The sequence below is a fragment of the Pseudoliparis swirei genome, chromosome 20, assembly GCF_029220125.1.
Source record: "Pseudoliparis swirei isolate HS2019 ecotype Mariana Trench chromosome 20, NWPU_hadal_v1, whole genome shotgun sequence".
In the NCBI taxonomy this organism is placed as follows: Eukaryota; Metazoa; Chordata; class Actinopteri; order Perciformes; family Liparidae; genus Pseudoliparis; species Pseudoliparis swirei.
In genome coordinates this window covers 7,183,226-7,210,954 of record NC_079407.1, presented here as the reverse complement: position 1 = coordinate 7,210,954, position 27,729 = coordinate 7,183,226, and the positions used below count along the sequence as shown (strand labels likewise).

At 43.2% G+C, this 27,729-nt stretch overlaps 1 protein-coding gene across 2 annotated transcripts; it reads left to right on the top strand.

Annotated features, from left to right (window-relative positions):
• Positions 1 to 1,021: 1,021 nt before the first annotated feature.
• Positions 1,022 to 27,115, top strand: LOC130210620 (mitochondrial intermediate peptidase-like). 2 transcript variants are annotated; one of them, XM_056441075.1, is made up of 19 exons: positions 1,022 to 1,367; positions 1,524 to 1,697; positions 1,851 to 1,939; positions 2,521 to 2,607; positions 2,745 to 2,808; positions 2,935 to 3,117; positions 3,703 to 3,859; positions 4,022 to 4,070; positions 5,358 to 5,418; positions 5,645 to 5,697; positions 7,021 to 7,174; positions 7,324 to 7,401; positions 7,784 to 7,991; positions 8,627 to 8,736; positions 8,999 to 9,073; positions 9,553 to 9,669; positions 14,205 to 14,326; positions 15,001 to 15,074; positions 26,408 to 27,115. In XM_056441075.1, the coding sequence occupies exons 1-19, from the start codon at positions 1,224 to 1,226 to the stop codon at positions 26,506 to 26,508; spliced, it is 2,100 nt and encodes a 699-aa protein (XP_056297050.1). In that variant the 5' UTR covers positions 1,022 to 1,223; the 3' UTR covers positions 26,509 to 27,115. The 2 variants fall into 2 exon arrangements, with proteins under 2 accessions (XP_056297050.1, XP_056297049.1); XM_056441074.1 differs by having other exon boundaries at positions 1,022 to 1,370.
• Positions 27,116 to 27,729: the final 614 nt, after the last annotated feature.

The window sequence follows — 27,729 nt, the reverse complement described above, 5'->3', positions numbered from 1 at the left end:
TCACCCTCCTGTTACCTTTATATTTACTAACATGTTTTACCCTTGAGGTCAATATGACCCCAGCTATTAAAATCTCCAGAAAATTATTAGAATTAATATTGTTTTCCAAGTTTAAGTGTGAGGTACTTTATGTTTGTTTGTTGACTCCCGAAAGAACACCCACATTAAACATTGAATCGGGTCAAATTGACCCGAAGGCGACAGGAGGGTTAATTTGTGAAATTGGGCTATAGCCTACAAATAAACTGAATCGAATTGAATATTCAGTAAATAGATTCCATCTCTCTGTTGATTCATTCACAGGTATAAGCTTAAACGGTAAGAAAAGCAATAAAAGGTAATGGTATTATTTGTAAAACATGTCTAGTAGAGACATAATTCAATTGCGTCAAATTATTATCCAAGCTCAGGATGAAAATATTGTATTTTCTCCAAGGAGTTTGTCAAGAATCAAATAAATAGTTCACTATTTTGAGAAATATGCTTAAAGGCAGTATGCTTGTTCTCAATATAATATTTTTTTTTAAATGTATTCCAGATGAAGTAAAAGGCTATTGATTTCTTTATTTTACTTAATTTATCAGTGTCTCTTGTCATCTGAATATGCTGTGTTCATATATGTATTATACAGCATATAACTATCCAGGTAACAGTGAGATTTAATGCCGTATTTTTGATGCAAGCTATTAACCTGCTTTTATTGTGTCGGGGTTTCAATAATAAGTACCTACGGTCGCTTCTGTGTGACGCCATCACGTTAATAGTTTTCAGTCGCTGGTCGCACTTTCGACATACGTGACTTATCAATTTTGTAAATTATTGTGACTCATCAACATAACAAAAATGCAATACTGTTACAAATCATATAAACCGTGTCGGAATATTATATTTGGTATGAAGATGGCGTTTTTATTATTTATTTATAATTTTTAAAAATGACGAAAATACGTCCTGCGACAGTCACTTAGATTGTCTTAGATTATGCTAACATGTGAGCAGTTGTGTCAGTTGGCTTGACAGTTACACCTCTCAACAGCTCTTGGCACATAACAACAATTCAGTGAGGCTAAACATTAAAGAGAAACGTTTCGACCCGATTAACGTTCTTTGCATTAGTTTATTTTTATTTCCAGCTTTTGAAAAAAGTCTAACGTTTGAGCTACAGTTTAGCATGTCCTCTGTCCGCCACTGAGACTTCACCAGGAAAGCAGATTTAGTACAAAATGTCTGCGTGTAAACGGTTACTTCACTTTGTGAAGCACCGGAGCCTTTGGACGCATGTTCGGAGAAACGTCACAACATGGTCTCCCGTAGGAGCCGCTTTCAATGCCACACATCACAAACGACCGAACGTGTTGGAGAAAAACGTGGTTTGTAACCGTCTTAAATATCGTCTGCTAAGTTGCAACACCGCTACACGAGTGCGCATAGCTTCAATGAAATAATGTAAATAGAGACTGCATCGGTTCATGGTAAAAACAAAAAAACCGTCATCTCTGTGTGTGTTTGACCTCTGGCTGCAGGGTTTGTTTGGGGTGCCAGAGCTCAGCTGTCCTGAAGGCTTCCAGGCCGCCACCAAAACGGCTCTGAAGAACACAGCGCGTCTGGTGGAAAGAGCTTGCTCCTGTCCTCCAGGGGTCGAGACAGTCGAGTCCTTTGACCAACTCTCAGATGGTTTGTGTAAAGTGGCTGATCTGGTGAGTGCAACACCCCAAATGTGCCTTGTGCATGTTTAAAAGCATCTTAAACTGTGCTGCTCCTCGACTTCTGTGCTGAGCATCATGTGCTGAAATGCCTCCAGTGTTATCTGAAGAGCTGTAAGCCAGCAGTAAATGTTCTCGCTCTTACAGGCAGACTTCGTGAAAGTAGCACATCCAGATCCGGCGTTTCGCGAGGCTGCAGAGAAGGCCTGCATAGAGATCGGCACAGTTGTGGAGAAGTAAGTGGCACCTTAGCGAAAAGTCTTTCAAAGCAGCATTCGACCTCCTTTTCTCTACCTCCTTCTGTTTCATGGATTGTGGAGGTCTGGATCGTGGTCCATGCCTATTACGAATTATTCATACGTTCTGTCATATTCATTGAATGTGTCGTAACTCTGTAATGATTCCTTCAGTACACATGGCATATATTGATTCTGTCTATCTGGGGAGAGGGATCCTCCTCTGTTGCTCTCCTGATGGTTTCTTCCCTTTTTTCCCCCGTGAAAGTATTTTTTTCTATATTTTCTAGGAGTTTTTCCGATGTGAGGTCCTGGGACAGGGATGTCGTATGTGTACAGATTGTAAAAGCCCTCTGAGGCACATTTGGAATTTGTGATATTGGGCTGTATAAAATAAACTGAATTGAGTTGAATTTAATTACAATTAGGCACCCGCGCACATCTCTGTTGTGATCTAAAGGACAAACTTGTGCAACAGGAAGATAACGCTGGTCGTTAATACACATTGTTATGCAGTTGTCAGTTGAGACAGATACAGTTCATTTGATGATGTTTACGTTCTCGACATTTGTGTGTTTCAGGCTGAACACCAACGTTGAGCTTTGCAAGAGTCTGAAAATATTGCTGGAGAGCCCGGATATTGTGGCTCAGCTGGACCCCGATACGAGGTAATTTTACCGGCGTCTTATTCAGTATATGGTTGTAGGATTACTTGTTTATCTCTGTCCATAATTACACTAATGTTTATTGATAATATCCTGTAGCATGATGTCAAGTTATTGATTTTATTTCTGCCTTTTTTCAGACGAGTGGCAGAGCTGTTCATGTTCGACTTTAAAATCAGTGGAATTCATCTGGATGACAAACTGGTGAGATGGTTATGTTACGTGGGAACACACAAGTTATCAATCATGTGTGATGACGACATGTTTTAATATACCCCTCCCCTGTGCAGTGTAATTTAGTAAACTTGCTGCTTTTGTTTCTCTCTGCAGAGGAAAGAGGCCGTCGCCCTCCACGTAAAGCTGTTGGATCTAAACAACAAGTTTATCGTCGGCTCTCACCTGCCGAACAGAATTGCGAGCTCTGCTATTCCTGAGCATCTGCACTCGCACTTTGCAGAAGAAGGAAGCTTCGTCCAAATTGGGGGATTACATGCAGATTCCTCCAATGACCTGGTATGTGCTTCAGTTGGTCTGGGTCACCAGAACATGTCTTGCTTTTGCTCAGCAGGTGGCACTGTTGCCTTATATTAGATTAAGGGAATTTTGAAAATTGTTTTAGCCAATACTTTCTTGATTTAATAAGTAAAAAAAATATAGAAGCTTTCGAAATACACAAGAATTTAAAAGCATTTCTTTCATGAAATATCGGCTCCTCCCTCCTGTCAGTATTTGCCGGAGGTAGATCTACAATAACCTCTCGCTTAAAGTTACTAACTTTAATGTGAAAGATTTCCATATTTATATTTAGTTCAGATCTTTATGTTACAAAAATAGTCTTTATTCATGTTAACAGATTTTCTCTAATCTTAATATCATTTTAGTTATGTTTCTCATAAAGGAGGCTAAAAGCACCATCCAGACAAATAGAAGAGCGAGATGTGATACAGAAATATATTAAGTCCAAACACAGTCCAATGATCTCTGAACTGTAACTCTTGATGTGCAGATCGTGTTTGTCTTCTTCTCCACGTTTGTTTATATATTGCTTAATATTATGTCCCTTCATGAGTTTTGCTCTTTATTCTCATCCACTTGTAGGTGCGAGAAATTGCCTTCAGGATTTACCTTTATCCAAATGCAGATTTGATGGAGTGTCTGGACGAGCTGCTGAAATGCAGATACAAACTGGCCCAACTGGTGGGCTACGACTCCTACGGACACAGAGCCCTCAAGGGAACCATGGCCAAGACCCCCGGTTAATATGTCTCTTTGATTCAGCATCAGTAGAACTCATGAGTAGTCAGTGCTGCAACTGTGTGGTTGTCATTATTATTTCAGTATTCTCTATACAGTAATTGGTAATAATATTAATATGACGAGCTACAAAAGTTCACTTCATTTTTATTTCTGTTTGTAGAGACGGTGATGAGCTTTCTTCAGTTGTTAACAGACAAGCTGTCAGACAGGTACGGTTTTTGTCAAAGATGTGAAAAGATGCTTCCCTTTTATAATTCACTATATGATATGAGATGATATGATATGATATTCCTTTATTTGTCCCACAGTGGGGAAATTTCAAAAATCACAGCAGCGGTGCACATCAGAGCATCAATGAAAATAAATATAAAACACAAAACAAAATTCAAAATTCTAATACTAAATATACAGGGGTATATACAAATATAGTAGTATACTATATATACATACATATACTATGGTAGTATACACATATACCATATAACTATAAGTTGGGGCCTGACGCTCAGCAGTCCATGTTACCTGAACTGAGAGATCCACAGATGTATTCACTCTGGACGATATTGATTTGATTAGTTATTGTCACGTTTCCGCCGTTTATTCACATTCCTGTTCTATACATTCTGTGTGCTCCATGTGACACTGTCCTAGGCAACCTCATCACGCGCATGTGAGGATCCTCTGTTCTTGTTCTAGTTCACCCTTCCAGGCTGTAAAAGTTGTACTGGGTGCTTCATCTCTCCGGAGCTCTACTGTCCTACAGCTGTCACTTGTAAAAATGGAACAGTTTATCCACTAAAGAAATCGTAGTCGTCTGAGATCGAAACAACTGATTGGTTGACGTAAGAGTGGGCAGCTCACGTCTTTTGGTTTGGCACCTTCAACATCTCCACCCATCCATGCACCGCTTTCATTGCTGATCTACTTGGTTGGAGTTGGTGAGCTCGGGCTCTGTTGTGGCTTTCTGCATCTTCACTGCACATGTTCCAGTCCATCCGTTTGTGGGTGTGTACGCTTTTAGAATAATGTACATCAGCTCACACTGTAATGTACATCAGTCCTGTCTGAAGATGCTGATTTTGTGGGAGAATTTGGTTTGGTAGGTGAGGAGGAACCAGGAATCCTGTTGTATCTGCAGATTGGCAGCTTTGGTAGTCAGTGCTACAGCTCACGCTTTGTTTGGTTTCACGCCCTCTCAGTTTAATGGATTGTTTGGACTCCCTCTGTCACATTGTCTGAGTCGGCATGCGTAATCCTCAACAGCCCAAAAATATGCAAGTCGGGTGCACCTGAGACTCTAAACTACCCTCATGTACGAATGTGAGCCCGTGGGCGTGGTAGCCAGTCCATGGTGTTTCCCTGCCTTCAGCCAAATGCATGCTGGGATAGGTTTCTCCTCCCCACCCTTTGACCCTGAGTGGAGGTACATGGGTAAAGACTGGAATGAATGCCTCAAGCCAATCAGCTCTTAACTGTTTCTCTCTTTTATGTCACAGAACAGCCAAAGACTTTACGATGATGGGGAACATGAAGAAGAAACTCAACCCTCACAATTCTGTGAGTGATGTCTTTTATAAATTTTTTGGTTTTGGTTTCACAACATATTCTTCACAAACACGGATATTTTCTAGCAGATATTAGACAATTACTTTTATTATTTGCCAAATGATTTTAAGCTGGTTGTTGTTTTCCATTTTCTTCTCTTTTAGATTGACTGTAATTCAGTGTAGTTGATTCTCGGTGTAATTTGACATCGCATGTAAATAAAATACTAATTTCATAGGAGCTCATGCCATGGGATCATCCGTACCTCAGTGGCGTCTTGCGTGCTGAAAAGTGAGTAGTATCTTATGAAACTTACTATTCAGCCTGCTGTCATTTGATAAAGTAGTCTTGATCCTTATCTTTGGGATTGTTTTCAGATGTTTGTAATTCCATATTACACCGAGGCGTGAGCTGTTCTGGGGTCCCGGCTCATCCTCGGGTGTCTGATGTTACACAGGGTGTTAGGAGAGAAGTTTAGCCTGTTTTCTTTTTTAGTGTTTGTAGCTGTGGCAGTTTGGACCATTTAATGTTTATGCCCTGAATCCCAGTGTTTGTTTTGGGCTCAGCATTAAATTAGACACAGCGACATTATGACCACATTTGTCTTACTCTTTAGTCTGTAGCTAATTAGACTTTAATGACAACCAATGCACCAAATATGGTTATTGTAAAACTTAGCCTGTCCCCTTTTGTTTTTTAAAGAATCTTAAACATCTTAAAGTTACAGTAATAATAATAATAAAATAAAAATGGCATTTATTTAAATTCTTCTCTCTTTCCAAAAAATATGAATGTGACAAAATATTTTTTCCCAGAGTTCTCCAGCAGCACAAATTAAATATCTGAAGAAGTTTCGAAGTTTGGTCAATGGTGCTGGAACAGTACAATTAATGGTTTAGTCATTCTCGGGCTCCATCTGGATCAGTCAAAGAGTTGCAGCTGTTTCCAACAGCTGGTAATATGTCGTAATAGTTTTGCCCTTGGTACTGAAACGCTTATTTTTATGCCTTTTTTTTATATGAGAAAGATCCAATACAGAGATAACTCATTTGCACAGTGATCATCTTTGGCAGGGAAACTCCATCTTAAAACTCCAAGATGCCTTATTGCCATTGAGTGTCTCCAAGCCGAACAGATATCTCTGTTCCTTAATTAACCCCCCCACCGTCTCCGGAGACTAATAACACGACAGGCCAGACGTTCCGGAGAAGTTTTGAATAAATCTTTATTGCAGACATTATGGATCCCTCATGTGTCCTTTGGATTTAAGCGGCCAACAAATCGTCTGCGTAACCATGTGTCGGGGACTGTTCCCAGGGCTCCTGCAGGAGGGGATCTGCTCGCTTGTCCTCCCCTCGGCAACGCTGCCATACATCTCTAATCTTTTTGGACTCTGCTAGTTAGCAGAACATTCCTGAAGAAACTCAGGATTGCATGAAAAAGTGGTTTCTCCCTCTGAGCTGTTTCTGTTACACACAATGTTACACACACACACACACACACATACACACACATCAGCCCAAAAGCATAGGACTTTTAAACTATCTGGTTGTGTTTGTCACACAATTTCTTTGAATACAATCTGTTTGTTCTGGCTTGTTTTGCTCATGGCAGGTACAACACAGAGCCCAGTCTGTACAGTCCATATTTTTCTCTGGGCGCCTGTATGGAGGGGCTGAACAACCTCTTCTCTCAGCTCTACGGCGTCTCCCTGGTGTCCGAACACGCCAGTGCCGGAGAGGTCTGGAGCGAGGATGTCCGCAAACTGGTAAATCTCACTTATGGAACAAAATGGCTGTGATTAAACATCTGTTAAAACATAGACGGCTTTCAACCATTTGATACCCATGGGGTGTTTTTCAAAGATCAAAGTGTCTAATGTGTCTTTTATATATGTGTGTGTGTGTGTGTTCTCAGGCTGTGGTACACGAGACAGAGGGATTACTGGGATATATCTACTGTGACTTTTTCCAACGGCAGGATAAACCTCATCAGGTGTGTATACACACATCTACAATGTCTTTACAGATTGTTAATAATTTCTCCTCAGGAAATATTGATTTTTATTTTTTACAATTGATTCTGACAAAATGTAGTAGAAGGTTATCGGACAAATCAAACGTATAACTCAATATATTACATAATATTGATAGCTAAATAATTAAATAGATTTTTTGTTATTGGACGTCCAATTAGTTGATTTAAAATGTTAGATTTTTTCCCGTTGATCACAATACAAATGATCATTAAATGCCGGAAATGAAAAGACAATGTTGCAATCAGTATTATTTTCTTTATTAAATCAGTAATTAAATATGCAACTACATGATTAATTTTTCAAATCAATATAACCTCCTCCTCCTCCTCCTCCACCCAGGACTGTCACTTCACCATCCGCGGTGGCCGCCAGTGCCAGGAAACGGGTCAGTACCAGATCCCGGTCGTGGTGCTGATGTTGAGTCTGCCCCACCCGACCAAGAGAGCCCCCACCCTGCTCACCCCCGGCATGATGGAGAACCTCTTCCATGAGATGGGACACGCCATGCACTCCATGCTGGGACGCACTCGCTACCAGCATGTGACTGGTGAGCCCAGAGCAGTGACCATGTGCAACGTACTAACTTGTTCTTGAATTTACATCTAAATTATAAGTAGGATAAAAGAATATGGTGGTTGTACACGTGTATTTAAACTGGTTACCTGGCAGAGGATTTGGCATATTAAAAATAGAGGGTAAATCTGATAGCGTGAGCCCAGATGAGCGCTTTAGATTATGCTTGGCAAGCAACGCTGTCGGTCTGTTTCTCTTGTCGGATACAGATGATGGATTTCTTCTCCAGTAATTCAAGATCCCAAAGATATTTATTTGGCACTAATAGCGGTATCTTTTCGCACAACTTCAGGCTGTTTTCTTGATGGACACCATGTTTACAGATGTTTAGACAGGCGACTTCAATCACAATTCTGCATGTAAACTCACGGCGGTTCCATCACCTGTAACTTTAATCCTATCTGCTTCTTTTTTTGTTTGTGCCCTCTTTAAAGTTTTTTTTGTATTCCACTTGCTATTCCATTTAAACACCTGTTGATGGTTAAAATGACATACGGTACCGAGCACATTGGATTTGCGTGTCGGGTCGATTCGGTAATGACTTGGCCAGACGTCCCTTTTGTTTAAATGTTTGTTCTTGTCTCTAAGCTCTGACATCCTCTCCTCCAGGAACCAGATGTGCGACTGACTTCGCTGAAGTCCCGTCCATCCTCATGGAGTACTTTGCCACTGACTATAGAGTCATCGGCAAGTTCGCACGCCACTATGAAACTGGACAGGTACACCTCAACCCTCAGAATACAGATCGTCTTGAACCACTAAAATAGTACTCAATAGTTGGAGAAAGATGTGTTCCAATACATCGGGATTTTACTAATATATTACCGGCTTAATGTTTTGGCTTATAGCTGCGATATTATTTATGAGTCACATCTGCAGTTATCATGCCGACTTTGATCCATGACTGAAAGGATGGACTTGGATGAGATGAAAGGACGTCTTACTGTCTGTTTTGTTACTGTCTGTTTCATTGTCTGACAGTCTCTCCCTGAGAATATGGTGGCTCGCCTGTGTGAGTCAAAGAAGGTGTGCGGAGCCGCAGACACCCAGATGCAGGTATAATGGCCAAACACACATACACACACACACACACACACACACACACACCTGAAAGTCTGTTTCACTTTTACAAGACTACACAACTGCAGAAATACTGCGTGATCGATGATTCATCAAGTGCAAAAGCCTCCAGTCCGTTTTTGATGTAGTTTATCGCAAACATTTAACAGCATCTGCTTGTTTTTTCAACTTTGTATAATTAAAAAAATGATATTTTATTATTTATATTAATCATATTATATTATATTTATTCATTATTAAACCATATTACCTAAGTTTTCCTTATACGCTGCTGGTTTGACGAACAGGGATGACACTTAAACTACTTTAAATTATTGTCATTGATATGATAGTAATAATATAGAAAGTTGAAAAACAAATTTTTTGGCCCCTATTTGTATGGAAAACTCTATTTATTTTTCTTTTAATACTTGGTTTGTAGGTGCAGGACTGATTGTGTTTTTTTTCCTGGGCAGATCTTCTATGCTGTCTTGGACCAGATCTACCACAGCCAACCTCAGAACCACAGCACCACAGACATCCTGAAGGAGATGCAGCAGAAGTTCTACGGCTTGCCTTATACGGAAAATACGGTACATATCCTGCTGTCTCTGTGCCGTTTAACACACTGTCTTTAACAGTGTCTCTTTTAATACTGTGTCTTTAGATCCAATACAGTCTTTGAGGTTTGATAATTTGGGGAAAGTTCTGTGCGGTCCCTCCCCTCACTGCTCACTTGATCTCAGCACAGAAACAACACAAACGTGGTCCTTTTTAGCTCTCTTTCTCCTTCTCTTTCCTTTCTCTCTGGTTTTATATATCGTTTACCATCAGCGTTTATGGGATTAAAGCCTCTTTTTTTTTTTAAAGCCCTGCTAAAATAACAAAGCGGAGGTAAACTATGAATGAGCTCTCCCTGGGGGAAATATTTGAAACTCTTCCTTTAATGAAAGCTCTCCATTTCCCCCACTTTTGCAGCTGTGGCCGAGTGGGTGAGGCAAGGAGGGAGAAGTCATAATTTAGCCACGAATGGCCTTCATAAAGTCTTTATTCTGGGCTATAATTATGTGGGCTGCCATCAGGAATAGAGATTTCAGAACTGCTGTATATTCTCCCAAAAGTCCGAGTCACAGGGGCCCTCCCACTCTTCTGCTTGTCTCCTGCTTTGTAGCTCCCGCTCCAGAGATCTGGGTTCATGTCATATAGTCTCTTCAACTTTTCGAACCACACTGAAAGAGCTAACAGACACTTCGCCTCCGTGTGCACAGCTCACCACAGGCGGATCGGTTTCCTCATTTGAACTCGCAGAAACTGAGGATGATTAGGTCATCATTGGATCAGAGCAAGTGGAAGCAGATTTGTTTAGACCCGTCAATGACAGACTCTACTTAAAACCTGTTTCTCCAGCGGTCCTCATGGAAACACGGCTCAGGAGAAGTTTCCACAGCAAAGTGAACATTTGAGTGGCTAATAGGTTACGGAGAGCGCAGATTATAAACATTAGGGTGATGCTGACATGTGTATAGTTTATAGAGCAGGGCTATCATTTCCCAATGTGTGCCGAGAGAAAGAGGATCGCCTGTAAGTAACACAGACCACATGCTCACCCTTGAGCCGAAGATAATATTTGGAAATAAATGGCAGAAAGCAAGATGTTCTGCCTGCTGTGTTGACATTTCTTTAATCTCGCATGGTCTCATTTTTTAAATAAATGAGCAGTGTTTTTAAGTAGAAATGTGAATGCACCATGAACTAAACGCCACTAAAGTGTTTTATCTCACAGAGTTAGAAGCCTGCGCTGACTTTGTCTCCCTTTCTGAATGTCATGATCAAAGGGATATCTCGCTGACATGTCATCCACTCTCGCTCGGATGTTGACATTAATCATTTGATGTGAGGCAACGGGGTTGGGAACAGAAAGGAGCGTCTGAAAAACATCTCTGTGCAACGTTTGATGAAGTGTTTAAAGCGTCTCGTCAAAGACTCGAGACACGACACCAAACGGCTCTTCATCAGCGTTTTAAAATGTGTTTCCAGAATACGAGCGGCCACAAACCCGAGAAGTCAAAGAGTCTTCAAATGAAACGCTGGCTCTCGCATAGATTTCAAACTCGAGCCACAAAAAAGTCAAATTTCATTATTTTAGATTAACTTTAGACAAAAATATTTTTGTCACAGTGTGTAAATGAGCTTTAACACCGAAGGCACCGCATCGCTGCTGCGTCCAGCTGACGAAGCAAACTTTAACTTTGAGCTTGTCGGCGCTTTCCGGAGCCAGAACCGCCCCCAGGAGATCTTTTTACTCTAGTTAAAGTCCAGAGGAGCTCGTCAAGTCGACACTTCCAAGCGTAATCTTTTTTAATGCTGTCGGATCGCCCAGCTGTTTTTAAAATGTATGACACTTTCAAAGCCAGTCACATCATTTTGAAGGTGTTTATGTCACAGGAAAGTGTACGTTATATACAGAATCTTAAGTTTTCTTTTTCCTTCAAGCAGTTGGCTTTTTGTTTTTGGAAACGTTTTCCACTTAGTATTTTAATTTAGTCCTGGTTTCATCACAATGACTTTAAACTGCTTTATAGACACGGTTAATCCATTTTATCACGTTTTTATACAATAATAGCAGAATCATTTCAAGGATTCATTATATACCTCCTACCTCGGACGTATTTTATAATAAAAGATGACAATTTAACTATATTACCCTGTTGGTATAATCCAAAACTGATGAAACGGACCGTTGAGGATTTCTTCTTCATAATGTATGTATGCCATGACTTATAAAGTATGAACTCTGGTATGAACCTTGGAAATTAGATCTCAATGAGACTGCTATAGTACGTTTTTATAGTATCTATGGATCACGTATTAATTGAAAGGATTTTCTCATTCTTATGAGCCCACAGAGAATTATAACCTGACCCGGGTCCCCTCAGCTCTTTTTAAGGCCAGCAAAGTTACAGTTTGAGATCATCCAGCAGCTACAGAGCCGGATTCATGCGTCTGGAGATTAAATAAAGGATATTTATAATTGCAGAGTGAATATTGGACAAACAGGACTGAGAATAAATGCTAATGATATTTACAATCGACTGTACATTTGCAATCATTAAATAACAAGTTCGCCCTAGCGACTCGTTGATAATGTCACTGTGTGTGTGTGTGTGTGTGTGTGTGTGTGTGTGTGTGTGTGTGTGTGTGTGTGTGTGTGTGTGTGTGTGTGTGTGTGTGTGTGTGTGTGTGTGTGTGTGTGTGTGTGTGTGTGTGTGTGTGTGTGTGTGTGTGTGTGTGTGTGTGTGTGTGTGTGTGTGTGTGTGTGTGTGGTGTTTCTCGGCGTTTGAGTGTAAATCATAAACATGTGTGAGGTGGAGGGGGAGGAGTCTGCGATCTGTTATGATTTTGTTAACTATGGCAGCTGCTGTCTTTCCTGAATGTTTGAGTGGTTGCCAGTTGAATTCCCCCCGACGTCCCCGTGTGCTGAGATCATAAGAGGGCTCGTCTTTATAGATATGAGGAAGCCCCCTCAGGCAGAAGAGAGGAGACGGGGGCTTCCTCCCATTTAGAAATTTCCGTGTTTTGTCCTTTTTTTAAGAGAAGGAGCTGTCATGACGTGATTTATTGTTTTGTTATCGAGGTTTTTGGAGGAGAAGCTTTGTTTATTCCAACAATATAATGGCATCAATAAAGATGAAGAAGGCGGCTTAAAAGATGGAACTTGTGTTTGACCTATTTTTCAGCAGACATTTAATACTTGTGAGATTTATCTTTTGTTTATAATCTGCTTCGGTTTAGTTTTAGTGCCAACATAAAACTTGACAGAAGGTTGACATTCACAAATGTAAGGCTTTTAGTTTAGTTTTTATGTTTCAATCTTCGGAGATCAGGATATTTTGTTTTTGTCTTGTCTCAACCGTTTTTTACGAGCGGAAATATGTAACCCTTTAAAGGCCGCGATGTCGTCCTCTGCCACACTGCTGCCTCACCACACACACACACACACACACACTGCTGCCTCACCACACACACACACACACACACACACACACACACACACACACTGCTGCCTCACCACACACACACTGCTGCCTCACCACACACACACACACACACACACTGCTGCCTCACCACACACACACACACACTGCTGCCTCACCACACACACACTGCTGCCTCACCACACACACACACTGCTGCCTCACCACACACACACACACACACTGCTGCCTCACCACACACACACTGCTGCCTCACCACACACACACACACACACACACACACTGCTGCCTCACCACACACACACTGCTGCCTCACCACACACACACACTGCTGCCTCACCACACACACACTGCTGCCTCACCACACGCACCGCTACCTCAACACACACACACACACACACACACACACTGCTGCCTCACCACACGCACCGCTACCTCAACACACACACACACACACACACACACACTGCTGCCTCACCACACACACACTGCTGCCTCACCACACACACACACACTGCTGCCTCACCACACACACACACACACACTGCTGCCTCACCACACGCACCGCTACCTCAACACACACACACACACACTGCTGCCTCACCACACACACACACACACTGCTGCCTCACCACACACACACACACACTGCTGCCTCACCACACACACACACACACACACACACACACACTGCTGCCTCACCACACACACACTGCTGCCTCACCACACACAATGCTGCCTCACCACACACACACTGCTGCCTCACCACACACACCGCTACCTCAACACACACACACACACACACACTGCTGCCTCACCACACACAATGCTGCCTCACCACACACACACTGCTGCCTCACCACACACACCGCTACCTCAACACACACACACACACACACTGCTGCCTCACCACACACACCGCTACCTCAACACACACACACACACACACTGCTGCCTCACCACACGCACCGCTACCTCAACACACACACACACACACTGCTGCCTCCCCTCAGTAGTGCTTCATCCAGTTGGCTAGAAGTAGAACCTGTTGACATCTAGATTATTTTAAGATGCCCCGTCTGTAAAGTTGATAATGTTGAGGCTTAATTTGTCTACATTTTTTCCCTCCGTAGGCGTGGCAGCTGAGATTCAGCCACCTGATTGGCTACGGAGCCAAGTACTACTCCTACCTCATGTCCCGCGCCGTGGCCTCAATGGTGTGGAAACAGTGCTTCGTCCAGGATCCTTTAAATAGGTGAGACCGCAGAATATCAAATGTTCAACTTCACTCTAACACATGTGCTCATATCCTCAACGCAAATGGGGATTTTCTATCTAAATAACTGGTTCATCGTCTGAGATTTTGGTACGTTTGAGGCAAATTAAATGTATTCCTTAAAGAAATGTATTCAAACCGATTCTCCTGGCAAAGAAGACATAAATAATTGTAACCTAATAGCATTGGAGACTCTTTGAGATGAGCTTTAGCATTCAAAGAGGCGCAAAAGCATAATCCAGTATTGCATTTAGGGCGCTGAGACAAACGCCTTCGGTCACGCCGTCTCTTCCTGTATACGTTAAAGTCTCCGTCGTCTGACATCGACGTCATGATATGAAACTCACGCCGACTTGGCAGGTTTTCGATGTAATTCACAGACGTGTCTGCATCTGGACGAAGACAAACGAAGCCTCGGTCGACCCCCACTTTTCCGTCTCTCCGTCTTCCTGGCCTCCTTTTCCCCCTGACATTGTTTGAGTTCCACCTGTAGCTGTCAGCTCTCTGTTTCCTGTCACCTGTGTGTTGCGAACAGGCAGCTTAGGAGACGTGAACCCTGGGCTCCGAGTGGCCGTGGTGGAATTCAGGTGTCTGTAACCGTATCGCTTTCTCTCCCGTGTTTATGCTTGCTCTGCTCGCGTTCTCCTCCTCAGGGACATGGGTGAGCGTTACCGCCGGCAGATGCTGGCCCACGGAGGAGCCAAGGAGCCCATGCTGATGGTGGAAGGTAACTTACCATTTTTCTTTCACAAAATGTTTCAAGAATATTTTTTATATTTACCTGTAAATTCTACAACCCTCATTATTTTAATACCAGTTTATCTGAACATCACTTTTTTGGTCTCAGTTCTCCTTCTACCATTTTTCAGCTTTCTACTCACCTTTTGACCTCGTATAAGACACTTTCTCTTCTCCAGGAGAATTTAGCTAATTTGTAGCATCTTCAAAAAGTTTTAAAATTCCCCTGAGTGCATCTCCAGGTTTCCTTTTGGTTTAGGAATCAGTGTCAATCCGTTAACTTCCAGTATCAACACAAAAAAAGGTTTTGCATATTTAGTCTTACATGCTGTTGTATTTCGTTTGACAGCCTGGAGAGTCAACGGCTCTCTTGCCTCACGTGGGGTAGAAAAACATCCTTCAAAGACAACATACTAATTTACGAGATCACAATTTTAGTGGGAAACGCATAAAAAGTTCAATGAAAGTCATTTTTTGTTTGTTTACCAGTTCATTTTCAAATTTGTTATAAAATATAAAGAAATGACATGATACATTAATATTTGAAAAACGATACATGAAAACAGGAAATCTTGTTATATATTTGAGCACCATGAGAGAACCCTAGGAAGGATTATCAATCTCTAGCACAAACTAGTGCACACAAGTATTCATATATTAATAGTAAGATTGACATGGTTACATTATAGTCCTTAAACCTCCCCAGTAAAGATGCTATTGAGCATCACGTGAGGGAGTTGGAGCTTATTCATCCTACAGAAGAAGCTGTGAGTCCATTATTCAGGTTGTAGTTTTTTTTTCTCACTTGTTACCTTCGCATTGAAAATGCAGAAGGTAATGGTTTGATCGCCGTGTATTTGTATGCGTGCGTGCGTGCGTGTTATTCGCATCAGTCAAAAAGTATTAAACCGAATCGCATGAAATTTGGTGGGATGATTGGTTATTATCCGGGGACCATTTGATTAGATTTTGGGATCAATCGGGTCAAAGGTCAAGGTCTAGGTCAAGAAAAGGTCAAAATCTTCTTTTTACCATTTATATCCAATTGGCATGCAACTAATGCCAACATTTTCATAATTGAATGCCCAATCTTTTGATATGCGAAGGTATGCGTTCTACCGAGTGCCCGTTCTAGTTCACAGCTGTTTGACTCGCTCTGTGCTTGAGCCCCCACAATAGCACCTATTCACCAATTTGACATACCCAACGTTTATTATCTTTGTTTACAACAAGCAACCCAGAGACACAGCAGTCCTGCTGTTCTATAAATCGTTGATTCCGCTCCCTCTGGCAACCTCACGCTGCTCAAAGACAAAATGCTCCTTTTTAGATATATATTTTTTTTAGCACAGATAAACTCCAGAAGGCAGGAAATACAGACATGGATGATTATGGGTTCGAACCAAAACAACTGCTGACTGAGCAGGGTTAAAACCCAGACCGGGACATTCAACTTTGCGTTTAACCAACATCGTTCCGCCGTGCAAGCAGCGTGACCAGAGACGGCTTCGTCAGTCCGTTGGTCTACCACGTTGCTGCCAACGGAAACTTCTCAGCTATTAGATGTGCTGTGAATATTCTTTTTTATGTCCCAGCCTAAATTTGAATAACTTTGGCGTATCTTTTCAACCAGTGTGCTTTGCTCGGTTGCCAGTTAATAAACGCATAACAGACATTCAGGTATGCGCTCTACCGAGTGCCCGTTCTAGTTCAGTATGCTGTCATTGGGACACGTCTCATGTGAGGATGTAGTGCACAGCCGCTCAGCATGTCTGTAGACTGTTGATGCTGCGTCTGCTTGTCACCAGCTAACGGAAGTTCTTTAGGTTGTGTCATTTTAGCAGAAGCTGTAGTTTTCGTGGAATACTACGCATGACGGGCTAAACAAACTACTTCCTCCCGTCTCTCTTCCCTTCCTCCTCCCCTGCTCGAGCAGTCACTGTGGCATGTCTGGACAGGACAAAAGAGAAGGAGAGAGGAGAGGGATTAGTAATATCAGGTGACATTTGGGAGTGTACTGTAAATCTCCCTCAGGGTCACCTCCTCGCTCCTCCTTCACTGTCTCTGTGACGGCTCCAACCAGCTTCTGAAATTACAGCCTCCAACAGATCAAATCCTTGTTATTAGATCAACTTCCCAATTAACTGTTGTTGAACTGACACTATTTGTTTTTATGGCTCCCTTTTGAAGTGAATGCGACACTAATTATAGGCCAAGGCCCTGTGTGCAGAATAGTTATCAGGGTCATATTGATCCCTCCGGCTGTCATTCACAGTCATAAGTCATTTTACAAGCCTGCTATAAAAATGTCTGCTTGGGGGGAATAATACCTAACACAATAAGAACACAAAATGATTTCATTTTGCAACAGGAAATAGATCAAATTAAGAGCCTTGGAATTGTTACATGCTATTTCTAGTCTCACATTTTAGTCTACTCTACAAGTGCAATTGTGATAATCATTGGAAACCCATCTCTCTCTTTTTTTGTAATCATATTATATTTTCCATGTCTGGAGAAACGCTCAAACAAAGAATTTAAAAAACCTCATATTTTAAAAGAGACTGATCCAGCCGCCTCGCCATTCTGATGGTGACATGTGTCATCATAATTTACCTTTTAAGGTCATGAAAGCCGCAGTCAAGAGTTCCAAGAGGACATCAGTGCATGTGCTGAAAACATTTAGCTTTTCTCGCCACTTTTCCCTGCGGGGTTGAGAGGTTCATAGCAACCATCTTGAATTCCTATTGGGGGATGGAAAACGGTTTTGAATGGCAACAGCCCTTCTTTTTTTTATATTTCAAATGCATCTTTAGGCCAGAAGAGAGCAGAAGGCTCGGAGAAGGACTCAGAATCCAGATCCGACCCATTTCAAACAAAGACTCCTGTAGATGGAGGCGTGTGTCACACTGCGTTGCGACCCCCCCACTTCAGGCGTGGTGGCGGACGGGGAACCGGAGCGGACCCAGCAAGGCTAGTCAGAGGCCAGTCTTTATCCCCACTACTGGATGTTTCCCAGGAAACGTGGAAACCCGGCATTAAATCCAGAGCCGCGGCGTGAACTGCCTCGGTAAGGGCAGAACGAGACGAGAAAGGGAAGGAGGGAGTGAAAGGGGATCGACTGGCTGAACTGAACCTCGGCTCCGGCCACAGAGACGGCTTTCATGGCCCAGACTGTTCCCATAAGCAAGCCTCAGAAAATGGATCTGCTACGGCTCAGTAGCCGAGCTCTTTGTGTGAGGGCAGCGTGGCCGAGCGGCTCGAACGACCGCTCGCACAGCCGCTAATAAACCCCAAGAGCACGGTGGTCCGCACAGTCCCACGGGCACTCTGGGGACAATGATGTATCGTTCGGAGGAGGCCAGAGGAGAGAAACTTCACAGCTAAGATGTGAAGCTGCGAAATACACAATTTATAGCCCTTCCATAAAAGCTGACATGATTTGCGATGGAAATTATCCTCAGTGTCTCGTCCTTGATTTACTGATGGTGAGTTTGCCTTTTGATGACACCAGTGCTGTGAAGAACATAGCAATGCAGAGCGTTAAAGCCTTTTAAGGCGGTCATATCGTGAAAGACTCTCTTTTTGAATAGATTTGGGCATCTGGAGTGACGACCCACCCACAAACTGCGAAATGAGACAACCCGGTCCGTTTGGTTGTTTAGTTGTTGGCTTCCTTCATCAGAAAACATTCGACAAGCCATTCAGGTTTGGCTCTCCCTCCTCATGCGGGCTCATTAGAATACACAGCCCACGACCTGAGAACCACCTTTGCAGTGATGCTCTACATTCTTCTCGCATGAAATCAGAGCAAACGTGAACAATCGGCTTTTTATTTTACGAGGCTTCGAGAGGCGAGCGCTAAGGCTGAGCTTCTGAGCCGGGCCGGGTGCACGTTTATTCAGCTTTATGCATGTATATAGTCATAAATTTCAGTTTTTGGACCGAATCAAGTTTTGGCTTGAAGAGTCAGAGGAGAACATGAATATCTGAACCACATTTTATGGCAATGCATGAATCCAAAAGTTGTTGACATGTGTGACTTAAAACCACAAACGTGATACATCTCGAGGGAGCGGAGGGAATTCTGTACAGGCATCACCTAAATCAGTGGGATTAATCCTCTGGGGAAGATGATGTCAGCAATAAATTGGTGGACCGACCAACATTTTGCATAAACATCAAAAATCCAAGGTGCATACTTTTTCAATTGCGTTTCACAGATGTTGCATTTAGTTCCAGATTGATTTCCTGCATGTTTCAGTGGGAAACATTTTCTCACGTTAAGTTTTGTGCAGACTATCCTCCACAACATCGCAGGTTCTTTTTCTTCGGCGGAGGCACCCCCTCGACAAAGAGCCTCCTGTGCGGCGTTTGTCATCGCCCTTGTCTCGCTCACTCTCTGGACCCCGTCTTTAAGTGCCGTTTGTAGAAAAAGGCTTCCTGAACTTCAAAGGAGTAATTACAGGGGCGGCGAGCCCGAGTTTGCCTCCGGGTTTTGACAGAAGCAACCGCTCTCTTCACACCTCGACATGTTTGAAACGGTCAAAGCGGCAGCCGAACACCTTCGGAGGCAGCCGGCAACACGTTGGGCGACGTGTGAGCGTCGGCTCTCGAGCGACTTAAAGCCCCGCGCGGATTTGTTCATCGGCACGCGGAGGCCGTGACTCGTCACTGCACGCTGCCGCTCGCTCCCTTTGTGGTGTCCTGCTGCTCCCCGGCGAGTGGATTTAATAGGCCTGTAAAAGCAACCAATTAAATCATGAAAGAAGCGAAACGCGGCCGAGCCCAAGGGACTGGGATCGATCGTATAAAACTGCCGCTTTCAGCTCAGCCCTCCGATTGGTCGAAGACACTGAACAACTGTGCTGATCAGTGCTCTGATAGCAGAGCAGCAGAAATATATTGGTTTCTGTAGAAACTATTATTATTATTATTACTATTATAATATGTTGGTTTCTGCACTACTCCAAAGGGGGTGGTTGTTGTTGTTGTTTACTCTGAATGACTAATGATCCAAACCTTCAACCCATGTTCTAGATTCCCCCCCCCCCCTCAAATGGGTAAACTTTTTAGTGAATCTGTTCTTAGAAAAATGTATCTCAGCAGCCACTTTACCCCCATTTTCAGAAGAAGAAGAAAGCGAGCTGGGCGGTAACGCCGATGTTTGATGATTTCAAAGCAGCAGGAGCTGCAGGCTGGGCAACAATTTAGAAAGATCGGGACTGAATTCTTGTCCCCAGAGCCGTCATTACCGAGGCTCAGAGCTGGTCTTCGCTGGTCTACCTGTGCTGCAAGCTGCAGCGTCTTTTGAGGATTAGAGGGTAACGGTAACGGATTTAAATATTCACCCAAAATGCCCATGTCAAGTCGTTTTGCTATTAAAGCAGGTGGCAGGAGTGGGAAAGCCGAGAGGTACGTTTTCAACACGCCGACAATACAAAATGAGATTTAATTCCTCCGGTCTGTAGTGAGGGAATGGCTATTTGGGACGAGGAGAGGCCGTGAAAGTCGAGCCAAAAGAAAAGTGACTCTGTGACTCGACTGTTCCCACAGCCTGGAGCACGAGGCCGTCCAGAGGCCCGACTGCAGACCGCGGTGAAGAAAGGCCCGGTGTTTTTCTTTTAAACACTTTGTTTGTTTGCGCGTCTCTTCAACACCTGCCCAAACTCTGCCGGCCAAGTTGCCCCCCCCCCCGGCCCCGGGTTGACCGTAACGGGTAGAAGCCCGGTTCCTCAATGGCCGCGCCGCTGCCATTGTGAATGGAAATGGAAACTCTTAAATACGAGATGACTCACAAGGCAGAGCCTCTGTCCCGAGGCTCTGCGAACAATGGACACAAAGCGAAGCCTGTGTTTGGTTTGGCGCTGCGTTTCCTCGCCGCGTCGCCAAGAGTGAGTTTTATTGGTCTGCCCGCTGTCAACCGCTTCAGCATCGGAACTCAAAGAGACGGGAACTACTTCTCACCAAACGAGCTCTGTGGACCGTCCAGTGTGTTTTCTGGAAGAAACACATGGCTGTTGAATTAGTTCAAATGAATATCAAAAACCTTGAACGACCCGCTGTCTCGTCACACGGCATTCAGCTGCCTCAGAGCTCCATTTAGTGGGCCACGCAGGAACTAAAGTCATTAGATGTTACTTTAATATCCAAATGTGTTCATGAATTCTCATAAATACAAAAAAACTTCAACGCCAAATTGGAATCCATAATTTCGATAAGCTTTTGAAAATCCCCACGTCATCAAGTAGGGACACATGTTTTGCCACTAGTCGCTAATAGGGTAAGCAGAAGAATATGTTTATATCTGACAGAGGAATAACACTTAATACAGACCAGTATATATTTATTCAACTTTTTTTTCCCCCGTCATGTTATGTATAAAAAATGTTCTGTATCAGAAGTGAGCGCTCCGTTCCATAAAGTTGAGACGCCCTCGTGTCGTGGTCCCTCTGGACGGGCCGCTCCATCCGTTTACTTTAGCGCTCACCTTTCTTCTTCTTCTCCTGCTCCGTGTGCTGACGGGACCCCGGTGGTCTGTTATGTCTGACTTGGCCCCGCCTCCTTGTGTGCATCTCTAAAAAGAAAGCAGCTTCTCAGATCTCGGATCGCTCCTCCGCGGCGTTGTTGTGACGTTGAGGTTATCGCTGCATTCCTCTCCGACTCTCCCAGGGATGTGGGCTGAGAAAAGACTCACTCCTCACTCCTCGCCCGGCCATTGTCGCGCCTCTCTTCATCTCCCGCCGGTCGCCGGGTGAGACGCGGGCGCTGACACCAGAGCTGTTGGTGATGAGAAGCCGGCGAGGGCGCCATTGTTTACCTGACTAGCCCCTTTCATGATCGCACCTCCCTTTGGATCTCTAACTTTCTCTCTCTCTCTCTCTCTCTAGCTCTCTCTCTCTCTCTCTCTCTCTCTCTCTCTCTCTCTCTCTCTCTCTCTCTCTCTCCTCCCCCTCCGCCTCTCTCATCACTCCTGTCATGTTAACATTGCTTGTCAAACACAGTAACTTAGACCCCATTAGATCCCCCTGTGGACAAACAGTCAGGAAATGACATCTATGAGAGGAAGTGCCGGTGTGCGGCGAGTTCGATTTAGTGGCCGAGCATGATGTCGGAACGCGGTTGCCGTGGTTTCACTGGTTTGTGTGGTGGTGTAAACCAGTGAAACCACTGGGGAGATGGGCGCCATTCGATCCCTTTGTGCTTCAAAGACTGACCTCTGACCTTTGTGTCAAGTTTGGGGGGGGGGGGTATAAATGCAGGGATTAGTAAAAGATGTCACTGACATGTAATTATTCTCTTAATATTGACCAAGTAAAAAGCGGATCACATTAAATTTTCTTGATAATCGAGAGAATTGTTTTTCTTTTCGTGTCACATCACTGTCACGTAAATGTGTAACGTGAAAGTGATCACACTAGAAAGACATCACCTGAGCGTGTTGGTTTTATTACCTCACGGCTCTTTAATTGAAGGATTTTTTTTTTATGGCATACTAACTTATTTTACAATGTTTATTTATTTATTTGTATGACCGACTGTGCGACTGACATTTTTCTGGCATGCATGAAACCATTTTTCTTTTTACATTCTTCACAATTATTTATTGCATACGTTATTGACATTTATGTGACTTTTAATGACTTTTTATGGCATGCTTTGTATTTTGAGCACATTTATGACTTTGTATGGCATGCTATTCTTTATGATGTTCCTATGGCACACTTAGATATATTTTTTCTTGCACTTTTATGATCATTTTAATGAAGTGTTCATGGCAGAATAGATCATAAAGTCAGCCGTGGCTGCAGGCTTCATGTTCCGGGTCCATCCTGCTTTTTCTCGTGAACCTTTTCTTGTCTCAAGCCTGGAAGGGAATTTCTTCAAATTTGGCAAAGATGTCCGCCTGGACTCCAGGATGATGAGAACGTGATGGTCAGAGTTCACTGTGACCTCACACACACACACACACACATGTTTTGGGCCTTTACTCAATTATTGAGTGTGTTGATGGTGACAATTTCACACAAATGGCTAATAGTGTTTGTTTTTACTTTTCTTTACTGCTATATGCTATGACCTTTTTTCTATGGCATACATAGTTCATGTAACGGTCCAGTCCTATAATGGTCTAGTCCTATAATGGTCTAGTCCAGACATGGGCAAACTACGGCCCGCGGGCCACATCCGGCCCGTTAGGCTTTTTAATCCGGCCCGCCGAACTTGTCCAAATCGCAACTGTGTTTACTTCCGGTGTGCGTTGGCGCGGAAAGTACTCGTCACACAAAACCCTTCACCATGATTTGTCAATCAGTTTGTCTGTCAACATTTTTCGAAAATAACAACCAATGAACACTCAGTAAATCACAAGGGACCCGCCCACCACACAGGTGAGACTCATTTAGAAACAGCTGCAGTGATTTTGGCGAGCAGCGCAGAGCCTGGAGGAGGAGCTGCGGAGCCACGAGGAGGAACACGCAGCCAGAAGAGAGCCACTTGGACCGGGTAAGAGTCTTTACCACACGTTACGTGTCACGGTGTCCGTCCCGGTGTCCGTAACTTGTGCGCGGTGCTGACTAGTCTTGAATTTTACAGAGAGGATTCACCAGCGCCTGCAGCTCCACCTGCAGCTCCACCTGCAGCTCCACCTGCCCGGCCAGCAGAGAGGTCTCGTGACACGATGACATGATGTTATTATAGTGAAGCCATATTGTAAATAGTCTGTCAATAGTTGTGTTCTGTTGTCTATTTCACAACATGTATATAATGTGGATTTTTTTTTTTTATGTACTATACATATTTATAAAATAAAAAAATGTAATGGTCATTTTTTATTTGCACACACCCCATGAAACTTTATCTGCAATATGAAGTCATTTCTCAGTCCCATCTTTATCATTTTGGTGAATGTGTGACAGACCACATAATTTTTACTAAAAAAACGTTAATACAAAATTTGGTTTTCCTCATTTAATTCAATTCAGTTTATTTGTAATTACAAATTTGTCTCGGAGTGCTTTACAATCTGTACATATAGACATCCCTGACCTTTGACCTCACATCGGATCAGGAACAACTCCCAAATAACCCTTCAGGGGGAAAAGGGAAGAAACCTTCAGGAGAGAACAGAGGAGGATCCCTCTCCAGGATGGACAGGTGCAATTACATGTATCTAGCATTGTATTCAGATATTTCACTGCTTTTGTGAACCTATGACCTTTGGTAAACCAATTTCAAACACCAAAACAGTTCGTCCACATGAGTAAAGGTGTGTTTTCAGAAGAGATATGAATTTTTTTTTTAGATCGAACTTCAATTGTCAGCTTTAGGGTCATATTTTCTCGAGTAAAGCACTGTCAGTCTGTTTGTGACGGGTTCATACACATGCTGACCAGATGACGCTGCACATCGCCCTCAATTTAAAGACCCCTTTCTAGTTTCTGCTGCAGGCAGGATATTTAATACAGTCTGTCTCTTAGGACAATCCGTCCATTATTTTGCGGGGTTTAAAACAATTAGAAATTATTGAGCTTGAGTATTTCGTTGGGTAATAATTTGTTTTGAATGTTGAAAGTGATTCCATTGATCTCTTTCCAGTCAATGTTTTTACTTTAACTTTGCACCTTAAATTGAAATGTATAAAAAACAGACGCAATTTCCAGGTTTAATAAATTACATTGCATGTCCAAATGCTCCTGACCCGGCCCCTCTGTCACATTTTAGAACCGATTGTGGCCCGCAGGTCAAAAAGTTTGCCCACCCCTGGTCTAGTCCTATACTAGAATATAGAATATACACTAGAATAGAATATACACTTTTATTAATCCCCAAGGGGAAATTAGTTCTCTGCATTTAACCCATCCTTAGTTATTAAGGGAGAGTGCGCCGCGCGCCAACTGGGGTTCAGTGCCTTGCCTTGCTCACTCGACTTGCAACTACTTGGGGAGAATGGGGAGGAACCCACAACCCCCTGCGGTTGCAGGACGGCCCTCTTACCCCACTGAGCTAAAGCCGCCCCCCAAAAGAGGTGCAGCAGATACAGCGACACCTCCTGCAGCCCTTTGAATTAGAACGGCCGTTTATGGCTGGAAATCATCTGTGTGTGTGTGTGTGTGTGTATGTGTATGTGTATGTGTATGTGTGTGTGTCTGTGTCTGTGTCTGTGTGTGTGTGTGTGTGTGTGTGTGTGTGTGTGTGTGTGTGTGTACTGGTTTTATACACACACACACTGCAGAACTTCTACAATCCTCAAATTACTCTTTGTGTGTGTGTGTATTCATGCATGCCTGTGTGGACATGCTTGTGTTTGAGTGAGTGTGTGTGTGCGTTGGAGGTGACCCATGCAGGAAGGAGGGGGAGGGGCCTGTTTACATTGGCAGCTCCACAAGGGGAAATGAACGGAGTTCAAAGCGGCCGTGCAGCTGAATTGTAAAGCGAGCGAGGGAGTCCTCCACGCATGAGCTGGACACAGACGGGTCCTCAAAACACAGACGGACATTCCCAGCACTCGCTCACAGGCTGCACACACACATTTTGCTCTGCAGCACGAGTCATGGTGTAACCAGAGTGTGTGTGTGTGTGTGTGTGTGTGTGTGTATGTGTGTGCATCGCCCCTATAGAGCACTATGAAATGCACAGCATACCTTTTTGTTTTGTTTAAGGCTGAAATTGAAGATGTTGAGAACTTCCTCGCTGCTGCATGTCGGTTCACATCTCCATCTGTTGGAGAAACGAGCGGCGCCGATACCTTTTTGAATTTCTGTGCCGGTTTACACTTCTTCTTCTCGGTATCGGGAGAATGTACGAGAAGAAAAGCAAGAAGTCCCACATCTCTATGTATTCGATGTATTATTATACGTTGCGCTGATTGCACATCAAATATCGAGATCCGCACGTTAAGAATATAACCATCCTTAAAACGCATTGTGCGTGTGATGATGGCGTCGCAGAACCGGAGCACGAGTCTCCGGAGCGGCCGCCCGTATCCAAGAACTTAATTAGATTTGAGCTAAATTTGGGGATAAAAAAAAATAGCCCTTGCTTCAAAGGATTTTCTTTAAAATGTTGTTGTTTTTACTTCTAACTGCTCCCTTGAGTAAAGCCGCTGCAGTGACCTCAGCAGCTTGAATGTTGCAGAAAGCGGCACTTTTCCTGTCAGAATGAGGCGAGAGGAATGGAAAGAGAAAACCAGTTCATCACAGTGCCCCGCCAGGTTGTTTTTTCCTTCCCAGAGACAGATGTGCATTAGACACACACACACACACACAGACATGCACACACACTTACCTTTAAACCCTGCTGCTTGGTGTGTGTGTGTGACAGGGATGCTGCAGAGACAGCCCACCATGGAGGACTTTGTGGATGCGCTGGTGTCCGAGCTCAACCTGAACTTTGAAACCTTCCTCATGGACTCTGAGAGCTGAACGATGCCTCCTGGCGCCATGGAAACCGACTTGAAGCTCGACGAGGCAAAGACGTGAAACACTAGCGGAGCGCACGGACGGCGGACCGAGAGGACAACGATGTGGCAGTCGCGCGCATTCTTGCTCTTTATGTTGTCGGGGAATGAATTAACATTTTATAAATTGCTATTTTCTTGTTTTAAAGTCACATTGACTTGTTTTGATGTATTTGGTTAATTCTGATGTCAATATGAGATCATGTGGTGAGAATCCAAAAGTTTTGATAATCTTTGAATATTATTGCAGATTATAATGAACTGTGTTACATTCACAGACACGTTCCCGATGCTCTGGACTCTCTTGTGTCACTGTTCCTCTTGTTAAAAAAAACATCTTGAGTTTGCAAATTGTTTTCCTTATTTTTAGTCGCACTGAGCGTTGTTTGAAAATGAACAGAACCAATGAGCTCTGTAATGTAACAAGCTGCCATATTTTTCTCTTAGGTTCCCTAATTTTCTGGTTATCATTCATCTGCATTTATCTTATTAATTTCATGGCTAATATCCGGTCTTAGCCGGTTTCAGGAGTATTCTAATTTCTTGATTAAAGAGTGAGGAATAATACTTAATATGTTCTTCCTTTCATGTGGTCATTGTTTAGACTTTACATCAATACCGCTCTGTGAGGGTGAGGAGGAGGAGGAGGAGGAGGAAGAATGTTTGGCGTTCTTGAGGTCAGAGAGAAATTCAGCTTGTAAAATAATAAGAATAATAATAAAGCTTGTATTACAAACTCAGGGCATCAGTTTAAATCCAGGGTAGCTCTACAAAAGTCAAGGGATGCAATTAATAATTGCTTTTTTGATTGATCTTTTAAAAATATTTTTCCTGAATTAGCAATTATCAATTTTTCTGTTTATCCATTTATTGTTTCAGCTCTATATTTGCATCATGGCAAATAAAGCCAGGATATGTCAGGGCATTTATTGTGTTTTACATCCCCCCCCCCTACCTTATGAATTGCAATCCCAAATCGCTTGATTCAAAGAATGAATACAAACAGCAGTAGCAGCCATCTTTGAATCGAGCCTATTAATTAATCCTCAACCAAAATTACACTACACCTCATTTGAAAGCCTTGTTCTTAGTCTTTCACATCCAACCTGGAAAACACTACAGCCAATTCGATTTGTGATTCTGTACCGGCCACCAGGTCCATATTCAGAGTTTATATCTGAATTCT